The sequence below is a fragment of the Vicia villosa genome, linkage group LG4, assembly GCF_029867415.1.
Source record: "Vicia villosa cultivar HV-30 ecotype Madison, WI linkage group LG4, Vvil1.0, whole genome shotgun sequence".
Classification (NCBI taxonomy): domain Eukaryota; kingdom Viridiplantae; phylum Streptophyta; class Magnoliopsida; order Fabales; family Fabaceae; genus Vicia; species Vicia villosa.
In genome coordinates this window covers 159792675-159807970 of record NC_081183.1, presented here as the reverse complement: position 1 = coordinate 159807970, position 15296 = coordinate 159792675, and the positions used below count along the sequence as shown (strand labels likewise).

The 15296-nt window shown below is 30.2% G+C and overlaps 1 protein-coding gene across 1 annotated transcript; it reads left to right on the top strand.

Moving 5' to 3' along the window:
* The first annotated feature begins 4575 nt into the window (after positions 1 to 4575).
* On the top strand, positions 4576 to 6243 carry LOC131600114 (alkane hydroxylase MAH1-like). The gene has a single exon (XM_058872334.1). It carries the CDS (start codon positions 4594 to 4596, stop codon positions 6100 to 6102), a length of 1509 nt encoding a protein of 502 aa, XP_058728317.1. The 5' UTR covers positions 4576 to 4593; the 3' UTR covers positions 6103 to 6243.
* The last annotated feature ends 9053 nt before the right edge of the window (positions 6244 to 15296 follow it).

The window sequence follows — 15296 nt, the reverse complement described above, 5'->3', positions numbered from 1 at the left end:
TGAGAAGTTGTGGCATGAAAATCACGTGATTATATTTCATGTATTATTTAATTTACTTTAAATTATATTTAACTTAATTTTTTTATTGTATGTGTAGGATGATTATCAGACATTGCTTGCACGATTTCTGACTTATAATCCTCAATATACTCCGAGACCGGGAGAGCCGCTTCATCCATATGTGGATTTTTATATTTGGAGTCAAGTTATTGGCGGAAAAGGGCCTAACGGGTGTTTTTTTGGTGGTGGAAATTTGGCAGGCACCTTGAAAAGTGATGATGGAACTCGATCTATATCAAAGAGTTATGGTCTGGGAAGGAGGGTCACGTCAATTAAATTTGACACCGGAACAACGAGAAATAGTAAGACAATTGACGTTAAATGAGGTGAGATGCGAGGCGGTGCAACGTGAGGCGGCAGTGAAGGCCGAAATGGAGGCGACATTGAAGGCTCAAATTATGGAGGCAATGCAGGGTGAGCATCATCTGAAAATGGAGGTCATGACAAAGAGGCAATCTAATATGGAGGCGCAAATGTGGAAATTTATGCAATCGTTTGGTGGAAATTAAAATGTGGGCGGTCATGAACCAATGGATGAGGAGAACGAAAATGATGATGATACTAGCAACTTTCCCGATCTAGACTAATCGTTGATTTAATTTTAATTTTCTTTTGCTTTTAATATTGAATTTGTGTAAGATATTAATTAATTTATAATTATATTATATTTAGTATTATTAAATTAATAATTTTAGTTTATTAATTTTATTATATTAAGTTTATTAATTTATATATTTTAGTATATTTAGTTTATTAATTTAATTTATTAATTTAATTTATTAATTAATATTTAGTTTCAGAAATTATTTATAAAAAAGAAGGAATTAGTGACATGATTTCCATGTCATTAATTAATGACATGTAAATCATGTCGCAATCTTCAATTAATTGTGCACGTTTCAACTCCAAAAAAAGTGACATGATTTTCACGTCACAACTTTGTGACATGGACGTCGCAAAAAAAAGCTTCTTTTCAGACCCACTGTCTGCTACGCCTGCTTTGACTGCAACGTTGGGGATTTCTGTGCAAAATTTTGTGACGTCATTAATTAGTAACATGAAAATTACGTCACAACTTAGTTGCCACCCGCTCTCCTGCGACATAATTAGTTACGTCGCAAAAATCAATTTGTGACGTGATTTTGCTTGTTGTGACGTGATAATCATGTCGCAAATAGCTGTTTTTTTTTGTAGTGTTTGTTTGTTTTTATCATTATCAAAACCTGTTAAACTTGTTATGCACATAAAATATTTAATCGACGCGTGATTGATTCAATATTACAAATTCAAATCTTCTTAAAATAACATTTATTTAGGACTAGATTTAGTAAAAATATTTGCAAGTTTATTAAATGAATCTACAAACTTAATCTCGCATTCCTCTAGACATGATTCTTAATAAAACTATGTCTAATCTCAATGAGTTTCATCCGAGAGTGGAGTACTAGATTTTTAACGATAGTTATATTGTTAGTGTTGTCGATATTAATCGAAACAACTATGAAATTAATTCCACATTCACTTAATTATTGTTTGTCCATATTACTTGCACACAACAACTACCCTTGCTTAATTCTAACTACAGGGTCGGCCCTGTGGGGTGCAAGGAACGCCACCGCATAGGGCCTCCAAATTTAAAGGACCTCAAATTCAATTGATGGGCTTAATATAAATATATAATAAACTAATATTTAAGGCTTGAGTGAAGTTTTAATCACTATTTCCGTATAGCCTAGCGGTTAAGTCGGTGTTTGGGAATGAGACCTTGCATGTTCGAAACCCAACTTAATTATCATTTTGTATTTTTTCTATTTTTTAAGCTACCACCCGGAATCGTTTTGAAATTTATGATGGCTATAAAGTAAAATATGTTACAACTTAAACATCTTTAATATTTTATTTTAATTAAATTTCTTTAAATTTTATTTTAAATAATAACATTTTAACGAGCTATTGTAGTTAAATAATCAAAGATTTATTATATGATGAACTCATTTGTTATTATTTTTATAATTAAATGTTAATATTATTTTGGGGTATTGTTTTTCTTCATAATAATATTTTACAGCTTAATAATTTATTATTTAATTTTACTTAAAGTATTATTAAATATAATAAATTAATAATTAAGTTATTCAATTTAAATGATTTTTTAACATATTTTAGCTTAATTTGTTTACAAGTTTTTTCATTAATTAAGATTTTTAGTGTGAATTGACACGATAATAAATTTGATGTAGTAATTGTCTCCCTTTGAAAAATCAAATTATACTCTTATATTTTGTAATTTCACAATGTTAATTATTTATAAATTAAAATACTTTGTTATTAACATTATCGAAATCATTCAAATAATTATTACCTTTTATTAAATAGTTTGAATTTTTTTATAAATGGAGGATTGTAGGAGTAGAAAAATGCGAAAAATTAAATTTTAAATGAGTCAAATTTTAACCAAATATTTCTATATCATTTTCATATCTATATATTTAATTTTATTTAAATATAACTTTTATAATCTATTGTATTTTTATCTATTAAGGAGCCTAATGTTAAATTTAATCAGGACCTCTAAATTGTTTGGGTCGACCCTGTCTAACTATACCAAGAAATAAAAGTTACAAAAAAGAAGTTACATGTTCCACTTGATCTTTTTAGATCCATTTTATATCCTGCAGATTTTGAATTAGAGAACACGACGAGAGTTCACTCCTTTTGAAATACCATAGATTTGTTTAGGTCGGGTCTGTCTTACTATACCAAGAAATAAAAGTTACAAAAGAAGTTGCATGTTCCACTGGATCTTTTTAGATCCATTTTATATCCTGCAAATTTTGAACTAGAGAAGACGACGAGAGTTCACTCCTTTTGAAATACCATAGACCCATATGTTGTGTACTAGTGAGATACCTTATATTGTGAGTAGGAGTGAAAATAGGCTTGGCCGAGTTAGGCTTTGCCAAGCCTAAGTCTGGCCTATCAAAAAACCGAAGCCTAAGTCTGGTATGTAGCCTGTCGTAGGCTTATTTTTTAGGTCTGAGCCTGACCTTTTTGAAGGCTTGATTAGCCTGTTAGTCTACATAAAAGTTTATTTGTTTTTTTACCAAAGTAAACTTAACTTCTTTCATTAATTAAAATAGATTCAATACAACTAGCTATACAATTAACAAAACTACGTCGAGGCCAAGAATTGGCCGCCTTTGTTAAACAATGAGCAACCATATTCAATTGACGCTTAACAAACTCTATCTTTTGTTTTAGACATATGTAAATAAACAATAAAATAATGTTTAAATAGACTAACTTATTCTAACTTACATATTAGCATAAATTCTAGGAGGCTATTTGTTTAAGAGAACTTATGAAAACAATGTTCATCGGGTGTTTTCATCTTATTTTTACAAGTTCTTCAAGATAACCATGTTTTATTTATGTATTTTAATTCAAAATACAAAACATAACATAATGATCATAAAAAAGTATTCATATTTATTTAAATAGGTCGGCCTGATAGGTTTAAAAGGCTTTTTTTAGGGCATGAGTCCTAGTTTTTTTTAACTAAATAGGCTTATTAAGAAGCCTAGGCCTTTTCTTTTTAAAAATAATGTGTGGTCTGGCCTGAGCCTATATAGGCTAACCTGTAGGCCCCTGTTATCGACCTGACCTATTTTCACCCCTAATTGTGAGCATTGTGAGATGTGATTCGTTATGATTTGCTTGAAAACTTGCGCATATAACATGATATCAAGATTACTAGTAGGAAGATAAAGAAGGGAGTCAACCATACATTTATATTTTCTTTCTTCTACTAATTTGCCTCCTTCATATTTATCTAAGTAACATAATATGGTCATTGGAGTTGATTTTTTAAAACATTTTATATCCCAAATCTTTTTCGCAATTTTTTATAATATTTTGTTTGATTTATGAAGATTTCTACTTTTATTTGATATGTTTTAAGTCCAAAAAAGTATGAAAGCTCACTCATCATTAACATTTCAAATTTATTTTTTATAAAGTTAAAAAAGTCCTTACACATAAATTTATTAGTAGCTTCAAATTCAAATAGAATATCATCAACAAAATTTTAAACAAGAGGAATGCCTTGTTTGAATTTTTTAATAAAAAGGGTTATATCTAAATTTTCTCTTTCAAAATTGTTTTCAAATATAATATTTCTTAAAAGGTCAAACCGAATGAGATGAGCTTGTTTCAAATATTTGAAAGTTTTTGTCAAATATATAATATAATGGACTGAATTTTAATAATGAACAATTTTAACAATCGTTTTTTGGGACGAAATTTGAATATGAATTATCCCCATTGATTAAACAATTGGTACATAGTGTGTTCTTCATATATTTTATTTGAATATAAAATACTATCCATCCAGAAATCAAAAGCTTGTGGTCCATGGCCGAATGAATGTTGATGTTAATGCACGTCCATATTCTGTGAGAATATGCTCTGCTGCAGTCATCATAAATAGTAAATACACAAGCTTGAACATACCAATTGTTGTCTAACTACAATATGGCCTTGTTTGAGTATATTTCATTCTTTGTAGCAATTCTCTTCATAATATTATACAATATATGGAGACGCAACAAAAATGTTCCTATACCAAATTGGCCAATCATTGGCATGCTACCATTAGTTTTACATAACCTATCCAATATTCATGATTTTATAACCTTAGGTTCCAAATATTATGGAAGCACTTTTCATTTTAAAGGACCTTGGTTCACAAACATGGCCAATATTATCATCACCACTGACCCTATGAATGTGCACCACATCACTAGCAAGAAATTCACCAACTATGGAAAAGGTACTGATTTTCATGAGATTTTTGAAATTCTTGGTGATGGTATTTTCAATTTGGATTCCATTGAATGGAAGCAAGAGAGAGCAGTACTTCATTCATTACTCAAAAACAAAAGTTTTATGATATCCCTTCAACAAAACATTCAAAAGAAATTAGATAATTGTCTATTACCACTTATTGATCAAGCATCTAAAGGTGGTGAAATACTTGATTTACAAGATATTCTTGAGAGGTTCACCTTTGATATTACGTGCACTTCGTCTTTTGGATTTGATCCTAATTGCCTTCCTTACAATTTCAATGAGTTATCAGAGATAGCTTATGTAAAAGCTATTTCTGTGCTTGAGGATACATTATTGTATAGGCACTGTATTCCAAAATGTATTTGGAAGCTACAAAGATGGCTACAAATTGGTCAAGAGAAGAAGAACAAGGTAGCTCAACAAAACCTTCACCAATTTCTGTCCAAATGTATAGCTATCTCCAAAGATATGGATGAAAGTCATTCATGCTTGCTAAAGGAACTAATAATGAAGGAAGGCTTGCGGAAGGAGGAGATGGTTAAGAATGAGAAGTATATTAGAGACACTGCTGTCAATCTCTTGGGTGCAGGAAATGGAACAATCAGTGCTGGTTTGAGTTGGTTCTTTTGGCTTGTTTCAACTCATCCTAATGTGGAAGCTAAAATCATTCAAGAGATCAAAGATAATTGTGAAAACCAAGAGGTGGATTTCATCACTAACCTAAGTGCTGAAAAACTTGATAAGCTTGTGTACCTTCATGGAACTATATGTGAATCCTTGAGGCTCTATCCTGTTATACCATTTCAGCACAAATGTCCAATCAATTCTGATATACTACCTAGTGGAGACCATGTTAGTGCAAATACAAAGTTGATATATTCTTTGTATGCAATGGGAAGGAGGAAAGAAATATGGGGAGATGATTGCATGAAATTTAAGCCTGAGAGATGGATATCAGATAGAGGAGAGATTATACATGTACCTTCTTACAAGTTCATAGCATTCAATGCAGGTCCAAGAAGTTGTTTGGGAAAAGATATCAGCTTTGTTCAAATGAAAATGGTTGCTTCTGCTATGTTATGGAAGTTTCATATACATGTTGTGGAAGGTCATTCTGTTGCTCCAAGGGTTTCTATTGTTCTTCGCATGAAACATGGATTTAAGGCCAAACTCACCAAAAGAATCATTTGATACATGTTGAGTGCTTCTCTCAACCTATTTGCATGCTACTGTTTAATGTTTGTGTTTGTTAAATGTTTTTTAGTTTCTTATTGTTATTCAGTTAGGTTTTGTTTCTACCTGTTATTCAGTTTGTGTTTGTTCTTTTGTTAATGTTGAGTACTGTTACTTTTATTTAGAAAATCCTATGAATCAGTCATCTTGTTCAATCGATTTCATACGGATTTTCTGAAATTTTCACTTAACCTTTGGAAATTATGAATTTGTGATGTGATGTCTGTATTTGGTTATTAAATCGTTTCACATGTTAAGTATTTTCTATTTGTCACTTAGAAATTCATTTATCTCATATTACAAATTATTTCAATTTAAAATATTATTTAAAAATACAAATACTACTATAATTAAAGGTGGGTATGCGGGCTATTCTGCCCCATTTAACACACTATGCATATATCCCATATCAAATGGTGTGGGTTGGTTCGTTTGCAATTATTAACCGATTCTGATACGTTGTTCTGAGTCTGGTCCATGGTATTTCACGAGTAGTATGCAGGCCTTAACAAAATAAATAAATAAATAAACTATTTTTCGTAAAAATAAAATTGAAAATAGTAATACAAAATTTCCATTTAAAAAAATTATCATTAATTATTTTAACTTAAAATATAGAGTGAAGACCTATTTAGGTCCTCACAAATATTACACAAACTAAATTAGTTCCTCACAAAAAAAAAAAAAATTCGACTTAATCTCTTATAAAATTTAACCGGATCATATTAGTCGTTCTGCTAATATTTTTCTCAAATCGGTTTTTTTCTACCTTTAAATTTTTTTTTTCTTCATATTTTTAAACCGTGACTGGACTGCCACGTTGGATTTTATTTTTTATTTTTTATATACTAAATTGATTTTTATTTTTAATTTCAATTTTCAACAATTACGAATTAATAATATCAAAAAACAAAATTGTTTCTTATAAGAAATCGAACCAAGATCTTTAAAAGACATCCATGTGTCATTACCACTATAGAGGCCAATGTACAAGTAATTTGCATGATTTCTAATAACAAATTAAGTACTTAAATTTTTATCTATGAGGTCTCAAACTCAAGTCCCTTACATTAAATGATATTCACTTTAAAACTTGACAAATCAATTTCTATTGTTAATAAAGTGATTATTACTTACAACTAGAAAAATCAATTTCTATTGTTAGTAAGATGACTATTATTTACGTAAAGACAAATCAATTTCTATCGTTAATAAAGTAACTATCATCTACAACTACACAAATCAATTTCCATTGTTAGTAAAGTGACTATCATTTACAACTAGACAAATTAATTTCTATTGTTAGTATAGGAGTTATCATTTACAACTTGACAAATCAATTTCTATTGTTAGTAAAGTGACTATCATTTACAATTAGACAACTCAATTTCTATTGTTAATAAATTCATTTACAACTAAACAAATCTATTTCTAAGGATAGTAAAGTGACTATCAATAACAACTAGACAAATCAATTTCTATAATTAGTAAAGTGACTATCATTTACAAATAGACAAATTAGTAAAGTGACTATCATATTGGTAGAAATTTTGTATTGTGTATTTTATATTCATAATTGTTTAAAATTACTAGAAATCATGGGAATTAATTATCTTGAATGTACATTGGTTTGTTGGTAAAGACGTAAGATGTGTTTTAAAAGTCCTGATTTCAACTCCTTATAAGAAACAATCCAACGTGACAGACCAGTCACGATTTAAAACTAGGAAAAAATTAGTTTGAAAAAAATATTAACAGAAAGATTAATATGATCCGGTTACATTTTGTAAGGAATTAAATCGATTTATATTTGGACCTAGCGGGTTTCGAACCTGAGACCTTGAGAGGAGCACACTCTCAAGACCCAAGCGATTCACCGCTAGACCACACACACGCAACCCTTCAAATAAATCAATCGTAGTATTTATGTACTTCATAGCTACTTTTTTTTTACAAATAAAATTATAATGGATAAAAAGGTAGTCAATCTTGAAACTAACTTTTAGGAGGGTTACAAATGATACGAAGGAACCCTCGATTTTGCGAATAAATCTCGCATGATACCAATATAAACGTTCAAACTTGCATGGGCTAAAGTTAATGTCGACTAACTTTTTTTGTACAAAACTCGTCGAGTTTTGGATTAAATTAGCTTGTTCGTGGACTTCGGACCATATAACCAGCTCTACATATAATGCGCTTTGAATCAAACCATGAATTGTAAGCCCAAAAGTGAATTATATCGATAGCAATATATGTTATTCACTACAAAAATAAGATATATGTTTCGGGCCACTTGTAGGCCTAATTTCAAATATGCTCAATTATATGTCCAAAGGCGTATCCACAAAAGGGTTGAGGGTTGAATGCACATACAATTATTGGACCCATATACCCCATCCATTCCACATGTGTCTACGTACTGTTATTTATGATCTAACGGACTCAATGTTCCATGCTTGGAAGTGTGAGGTGGTTCTAAATGCCTCCCATATATAATGTGTCTCACGAAATATTTGCAAATATGCTTTTAATCAAAACTTGCTCCATAAATTGGATTTGTTGACTGACTTGGACGTTGGATTTCTAAACATGTAAATCCCTGTGCCCTAATTTTTGCGTGTTAAAGACCATTATCTATCACATAAGTTGGTTTCCCAATCTCATATACACCATTTGTGCTTCCTTAAACGCAATAGTGGCCCCGTAGTGGGAATTTTAGTCTTGGTTGTTTTCCAATTTGTGTGTAAATATATTATTTGATTTATCTCCTATTTGTATCCTACTCATTATGTGAGCTTATTTGTAATGTTATTATAGCATTATCATTTTAGTTCACTTGGAATAATATGTTGTATTCACTTTGATTTGCTTCAACTATTTTAGTTAATGCACCTATAAGAGACCTATCAATTCATTCGTTTAATGTTGCTATCCATGTTTGTGTCCTCCTTGAAGTCTAGAAATTGGTCATATGTCAACATATGAAGTGTTTCTTGAATCAAAAGTTATAACACTTGAATCAAAGTTATTACTTGCGTTAAGAGTCGAACCCATGTCCAATGCAGTTTTTATCCATGGTAAAATATAATTTATTTTTATTTAGAGAAATAGACTCCACTATTATTACCGAGGGGAAATGTAATTTGTTTTTTGAAATTCCCAACCGCGGGGAAATGTAATTTGTTTTTATAAATAAATAAAAAGATGCCAAATTTTAAAGGTTTCACTATAGTTTTTTTATGACCGTAGTGAAAACTCCACCATAGAGTGTATTGCTTATTGTAGTGTCAAATAAGTTGATATGAGATATTGAGCTTATTTGTTGTTATCAAGTACACTCAAGTATCAAAGAATATAATCTTGGACTATACAAGTGGGACACATTCTATATCTTGTGTTCGATATGGATATAAGGGTCACTACTACAAATAATATATCTTATGACAAAACTTTCACTACAACCAACCAAAAATCGATGTTTAAAATCTATTCCCTCGGTTGATACATACAACCAAAGGGAAAACTAACTAAGGAACACACTTCAAAATCTACCATGTGCAATTTTCTATTTTAATTTCTTTTATAGTGGCATTATTCTTTTTATTTTATTTGGTATTTAAATATTAAATCATCTATTATTTCGGTTATAATTCAATTCGAGGGTAAATACTATTCAATTTTATCATAAAAGCATTTGTTCGATAAGTTTTTCCCTAATCTAAATCATCTATTGACCCTCCAAACTCGTAAACAACATTTTTTGACATGGATATAAAGAAAGAAAAATATTTTAGATTTTTGAATCGGTTAGAAAATATTACAAGGTTGTGTGTGTTTTGTTGTTGTTGTTGTTACATTCATTCATTAAAAAAAATATCTTTTTGTATATTTTAGATTTTTGAATCGGTTAGAAAATATCTTTGCTATCCATTTTACATAATGGTGTGCAATCCATATGCATTAGCACCATCACAAACATTGATATATTCACCAAATATCTTTTGCAATCCATTTTATAGTTGAAAATTATTTCTCAATGTTGTCATCCAAAGCAAAAGCAATAATTAAATGATTTAATTATGTCTTTGGCTGACAATTGTGAAAAATATTTCTAATCATACTGAAAAGATATTGTAATTAAAAAAAAATATTGGCAGTAAAAATATGTAAGTGATATATCTAATAATTTATCATTTTGTTTTTGGGTCTACAATAGAAGTAATTTATTATATTCGATGAGATAAAACCGAGAGGAAAAGTCCTTGTTTATTTTATTTGTTATTTAAATTATCACTCCAGTGTTCACAAGTTACACTCGCTCATATCTTCACTTCGAATAAATATTTTTTAAAATCAATCGTTGGATTGAAACATACTATCATATAGATCATACCTATAAAGTTTGAGATTAATTTATAATGATTTGTTATACCATCAAGATATCCAAAAATTAACCTCAAAATGAACTTCCATATAACATTAATGTTGATGTAATTCAATAACATAGTAAATCATTATAGATTAATCTCAAAATTTATAGATATAATCTATATGATAGTATGTTTCAATCCAACGGTTGATTATAAAAAACATTTATTCGAAATGAAGTTATAAGCGAGTGTAAATTGTGGTGTAACTCTTCAGGTGTAATTTGATCCCTCCTTATATATATATATATATATATATATATATATATATATATATATATATATATATATATATATATATATATATATATATATATATATATATATATATATATATATATAATTTTAAAAAAACCTATTATCACAATGTTCATCAAAATCTGAGAGAAAAAATGACATAGGTTTGTTTATAAAAGAATCTTTATCTTTCATTACTTAAATATCAATGTTCAACACATCAATACACACAAGAAATACTAGTGATCCGTGTGAAATCCACACGCTAGCCAATCAGAACGCGAACGCTACAAATATATATATCTTGGATGCTACGTTGTGAATGACAAATATTGATAATGAAAATATTAGGATTGAAAAGATTGAAACTTAAAAAAGAATGGAAACAATATGTGAAATGGATTGCAATGGTAGAAAAAAGTATTGATTCAAGGTTTGTTTTTCTGGTTAATCTCTTGTCTTGTAACATGACAAATTATTTCCCTTTTCTATCCTTTGTAAATTTTATACCAGAAATAAATGCATACAAATTCTATAAAAATATATTCCATACATATAGGTATGCAACAATATCCATCATGTGATATTCATCAAAGTTCAAAGGATGATGGTGTGTAAGTTTCATAATTTTTAACAAATTTATATTTGTAGATTAAAATGACAATAATCTATAAAATTATAAAACAGTATGTGTATATATATATATATATATATATATATATATATATATATATATATATCATCTCGGATATTTTTACAATCGAGAGGAAAAGTAGCGTATTTTCAAAAAAATAAAAAATGTTGTTGTTAGAGATTAAATTGAATTCATAATTGGGAACCACTAATATGTTGTTAGATATCGTTCAATGTTTATAGTATTAAATAGGCGATTTAATAATATTGTCAGTGTTACGAGAATCTATATGGTAACACACATAGAGTGTTTATAGTGGAATGATTAATTAAATTAAATAAGATTTAATTTAATTATGGAGTTATTCAAAATGGAAGGGTAAAGCAAAGGATGAATCACCTTCTAATATTGTTCAAGATACATGGTATAAAAGAGTAGCAGCAATGGAAAGACTAGCTCAATGTAAGGAGAAAGAGATGGAGTTATTCAAACCAGCTGTTATCCAAACTAGCCATTAGGCAAACTAGCCGTTAATCAAATTAGTCGTTGTTCAAACTAGCCGTTAGTCAAACCTGTCGTTAATCAAACTAGCCGTTATTCAAACTAGATGTTATTCAAACTAGTTGTTATTCAAACTAGTCGTTATTCAAAGTAGTCGTTAGTCAAACTAGCCAATATTCAAATAGCCGTTATCCAAACTAACCGTTATTTAAACTAGTCGTTATTCATATACCACTATATATACTACCACTCTTCTCATTATTTTCTCATTCTTCTTTCATTTTTCTCTCATTCTTCACTCACTTTAATGGATTCAAACAATTCAGATGATCTCTTTTGGGACTTGATTGAAGAAGAATTTATAAACAACACTGATGAAGAACTACTAAAGTCAAATCTCGATAAGGAACGTCAATTTGGAAGTTCCTCTAGGCCAATTAGAAAAGAACAGTGATAGATCGAAGTCGTGAAGAAAGGGCACAATCGATTATTCAATGACTACTTCTCAGAAAATCAAGTATACAGAGATGTTCAATTCCGAAGAAGGTTTAGAATGAATAGGCATGTATTTCTTCGAATTTTAGCTGTCCTTGTAAATCATGATAAATATTTTCAAATAAGGGTCGATGCAACTGGTAAAATGGGCATTTCACCATTACAGAAGTGCACATCTGCTATTCGTATGATGACATATGGGTTTCTCGCTGATATTGTAGACGAGTATGTTCGAATCAGTGAAAGCACTTCAGTTGAGTGCTTAGAAAAATTCGTTCGGGGCGTGAATGTTGTAATTGAGGCCGAGTATTTGAGGAAGCCTAACAACACCGATGTTGAACATCTTTTACAAATGGGAGAGTCACATGGCTTTCCAGGTATGTTGGGTTCCATTGATTAATTATATGCACTGGGAATAGAAAAATTCTCATGTTGCATGGAAATGATAGTTTTGTCGAGGTGATCATGGTAAGCCCACAATCAATCTTGAAGTAGTGGCATCACAAGACTTATGGATTTGACATGCATTTTTTGGTATTTTATGTTCAAACAATGATATTAATGTGCTAAACCAATCCATCATGTGTTAATGATATTTTGGAAGGACATGCTCCCACCGTGCAATATACAATAAATGCAACACCATATAATATGGGGTATTATTTAGAGGATGATATATATCCTGAGTGGGCTACATTTATCAAGACCATTTCAATTCTGGAAGGAGAAACGAGAAAACTATTTGCTCAACATCAAGAATTAGCTAGAAAGGATGTGGAGCAGGCATTTGGAGTGCTTCAATCTTGATTTGCATTTATACAAGGCCCGACGCGTGCCTGACACATGGAAACCCTCAAGCATACCATATATGCATGCTTGCATCATATTACACAATATGATTGTTGAAGACGAACGACACACATACAGAGATAATTTTGATTACTCTTATGATAATGTAGATGACAACAATCCAACAACAGAAACATTTAACGGTCTTCATCTGAATCTTGTAACAAGACTATAAAGAAGAGCAAGTCTTTGTGAAAAACAAGTTCATCGCCAACTTCGAGGAGATCTAATCGAGTATGTTTGAGAACGTTTTGGACATGAGGATGATGAAATGTAAATTTGACTAGTTGTGTGATGTTATTTATTTTTATTATTTTTATGTGATGTTTAATTTTATCTCATGTATTTGAGATTAAAATTAATTATCATTTTAAATTTTATGTTTAATTTTAATTTTATTAATTTAAATTTAAATGATTTAAATTATTATTTTAAGTAAAATAAAATAAAATTTAAATAAAATATTAATTTATAAAATAAAGTTGTGGAGTCCAATATAAATTCTTTAGAGTTGTACAATTAAAATGAAAATTAAATGAGTTGTTCAAAAATACTGTTTTCCTCTCTTTTCTTCCTCTACGTACTTATCTCCATTTGCTGTGCTATCATTTATTCACTCATATTAACACAGTTTTTTCCATGCTCACCGAAAAAGAAAGACAACATGCTACTCTTGAAAAAGACAAGATCATCACTATTTTTCATATGAGAGAATAAAATATATTGAAAATTAATTAAGACCAAGCATTCATCTCGGGGCATTTGAATTTGATCACTTGGGTCTATATAATAGATATGACCCTCTCTTGATACCTCATTCATAATTATTTATTTATTTTTTCTTTCATTATTTTTTATTTCATTATGCATTTGATCACTTGGTATTTTTAATTTGGATTCCAATGAATGGAAAAAAGAGAAGGCAGTACTTCATCCATTGCTCAAAAAGAAAAGTTTTATGAAGTCCCTTCAACAAAACATTCAAAAGAAGTTAGAGAATTGTCTTCTTGATCAAGAATCTAAAGGTGTACAAATACTTGATTTACAAGATATTCTTGAAATGTTCACCTTTGATATTACTTGCTCTTTGACATTTGGATTTGATCCTAATTGCCTTCTGTTGTGAAAAACGATACCAATAACAAAATATAATAAGGAATTAGAAAGGAGAAGAAGAACACAAGAATTGGTTATAACTGCTATTCTTTCACTTTCTCTTAAAACAAGATTACAAGTTTACAAGAATAACAAATAACCTCTCTCACCCTAAATTAGGATTTGCAGCCTTAGCAATGATGAGAGACTAGTATGCTATTTATAAAAAAAAAAACTAACATACTAACTAATGGGCTTTTTCAGCAAGGCCCATTACACAAGCCAACTTAATAAACAAGCTAACTTAACAAATTAGGATTTAAACACTAAAACCTAATTTAACATGCTAACAACCCTAGCATCTTCGACATCTGCATGCTAGACCCATCTTCGACTACAGCATGCACACTTCGACACCAGCATGTGAACAATCCTTCGACTTCATGCTTAACTCTGTCGAACTGTCGAACCAAGAAGCTACCCTTCGACAATACTAGAGTTCGATCCAATATCTCACAAATCTCCACCTTGGACCTAACTCTACAACGTCAAGGAACAGACTAACTTTCTTCATGCAGCTTTATCAACTGCATACAGTGGAAAAACTTGCAACTCGGCAATGTCTTGGTGATCATATCAGCAGCATTGTCTTCAGTCGAAACCTTCAGCACTTGGACTTCTCCACGCTCGATTACTCCTCTGACGAAATGCAGCCTCACATCAATGTGCTTAGTTCGCTCATGATAGGCTGAATTCTTCGACAGGTGTATTGCACTTTGACTATCACATTTAACAGTGATACCTCGACCTTGAAGTTTCAGCTCCTTCGCAAAACCTTCAAGCCACAATGCTTCTTTCACAGCTTCAGTTAGGGCAATATACTCTGCTTCAGTGGTTGATAGAGCAACAAC

Coding starts and splice junctions, on each gene's coding strand:
- LOC131600114 (XM_058872334.1), top strand. CDS start 4,594: ATGGCCTTGTTTGAGTATATTTCATTCTTTGTAGCAATTCTCTTCATA.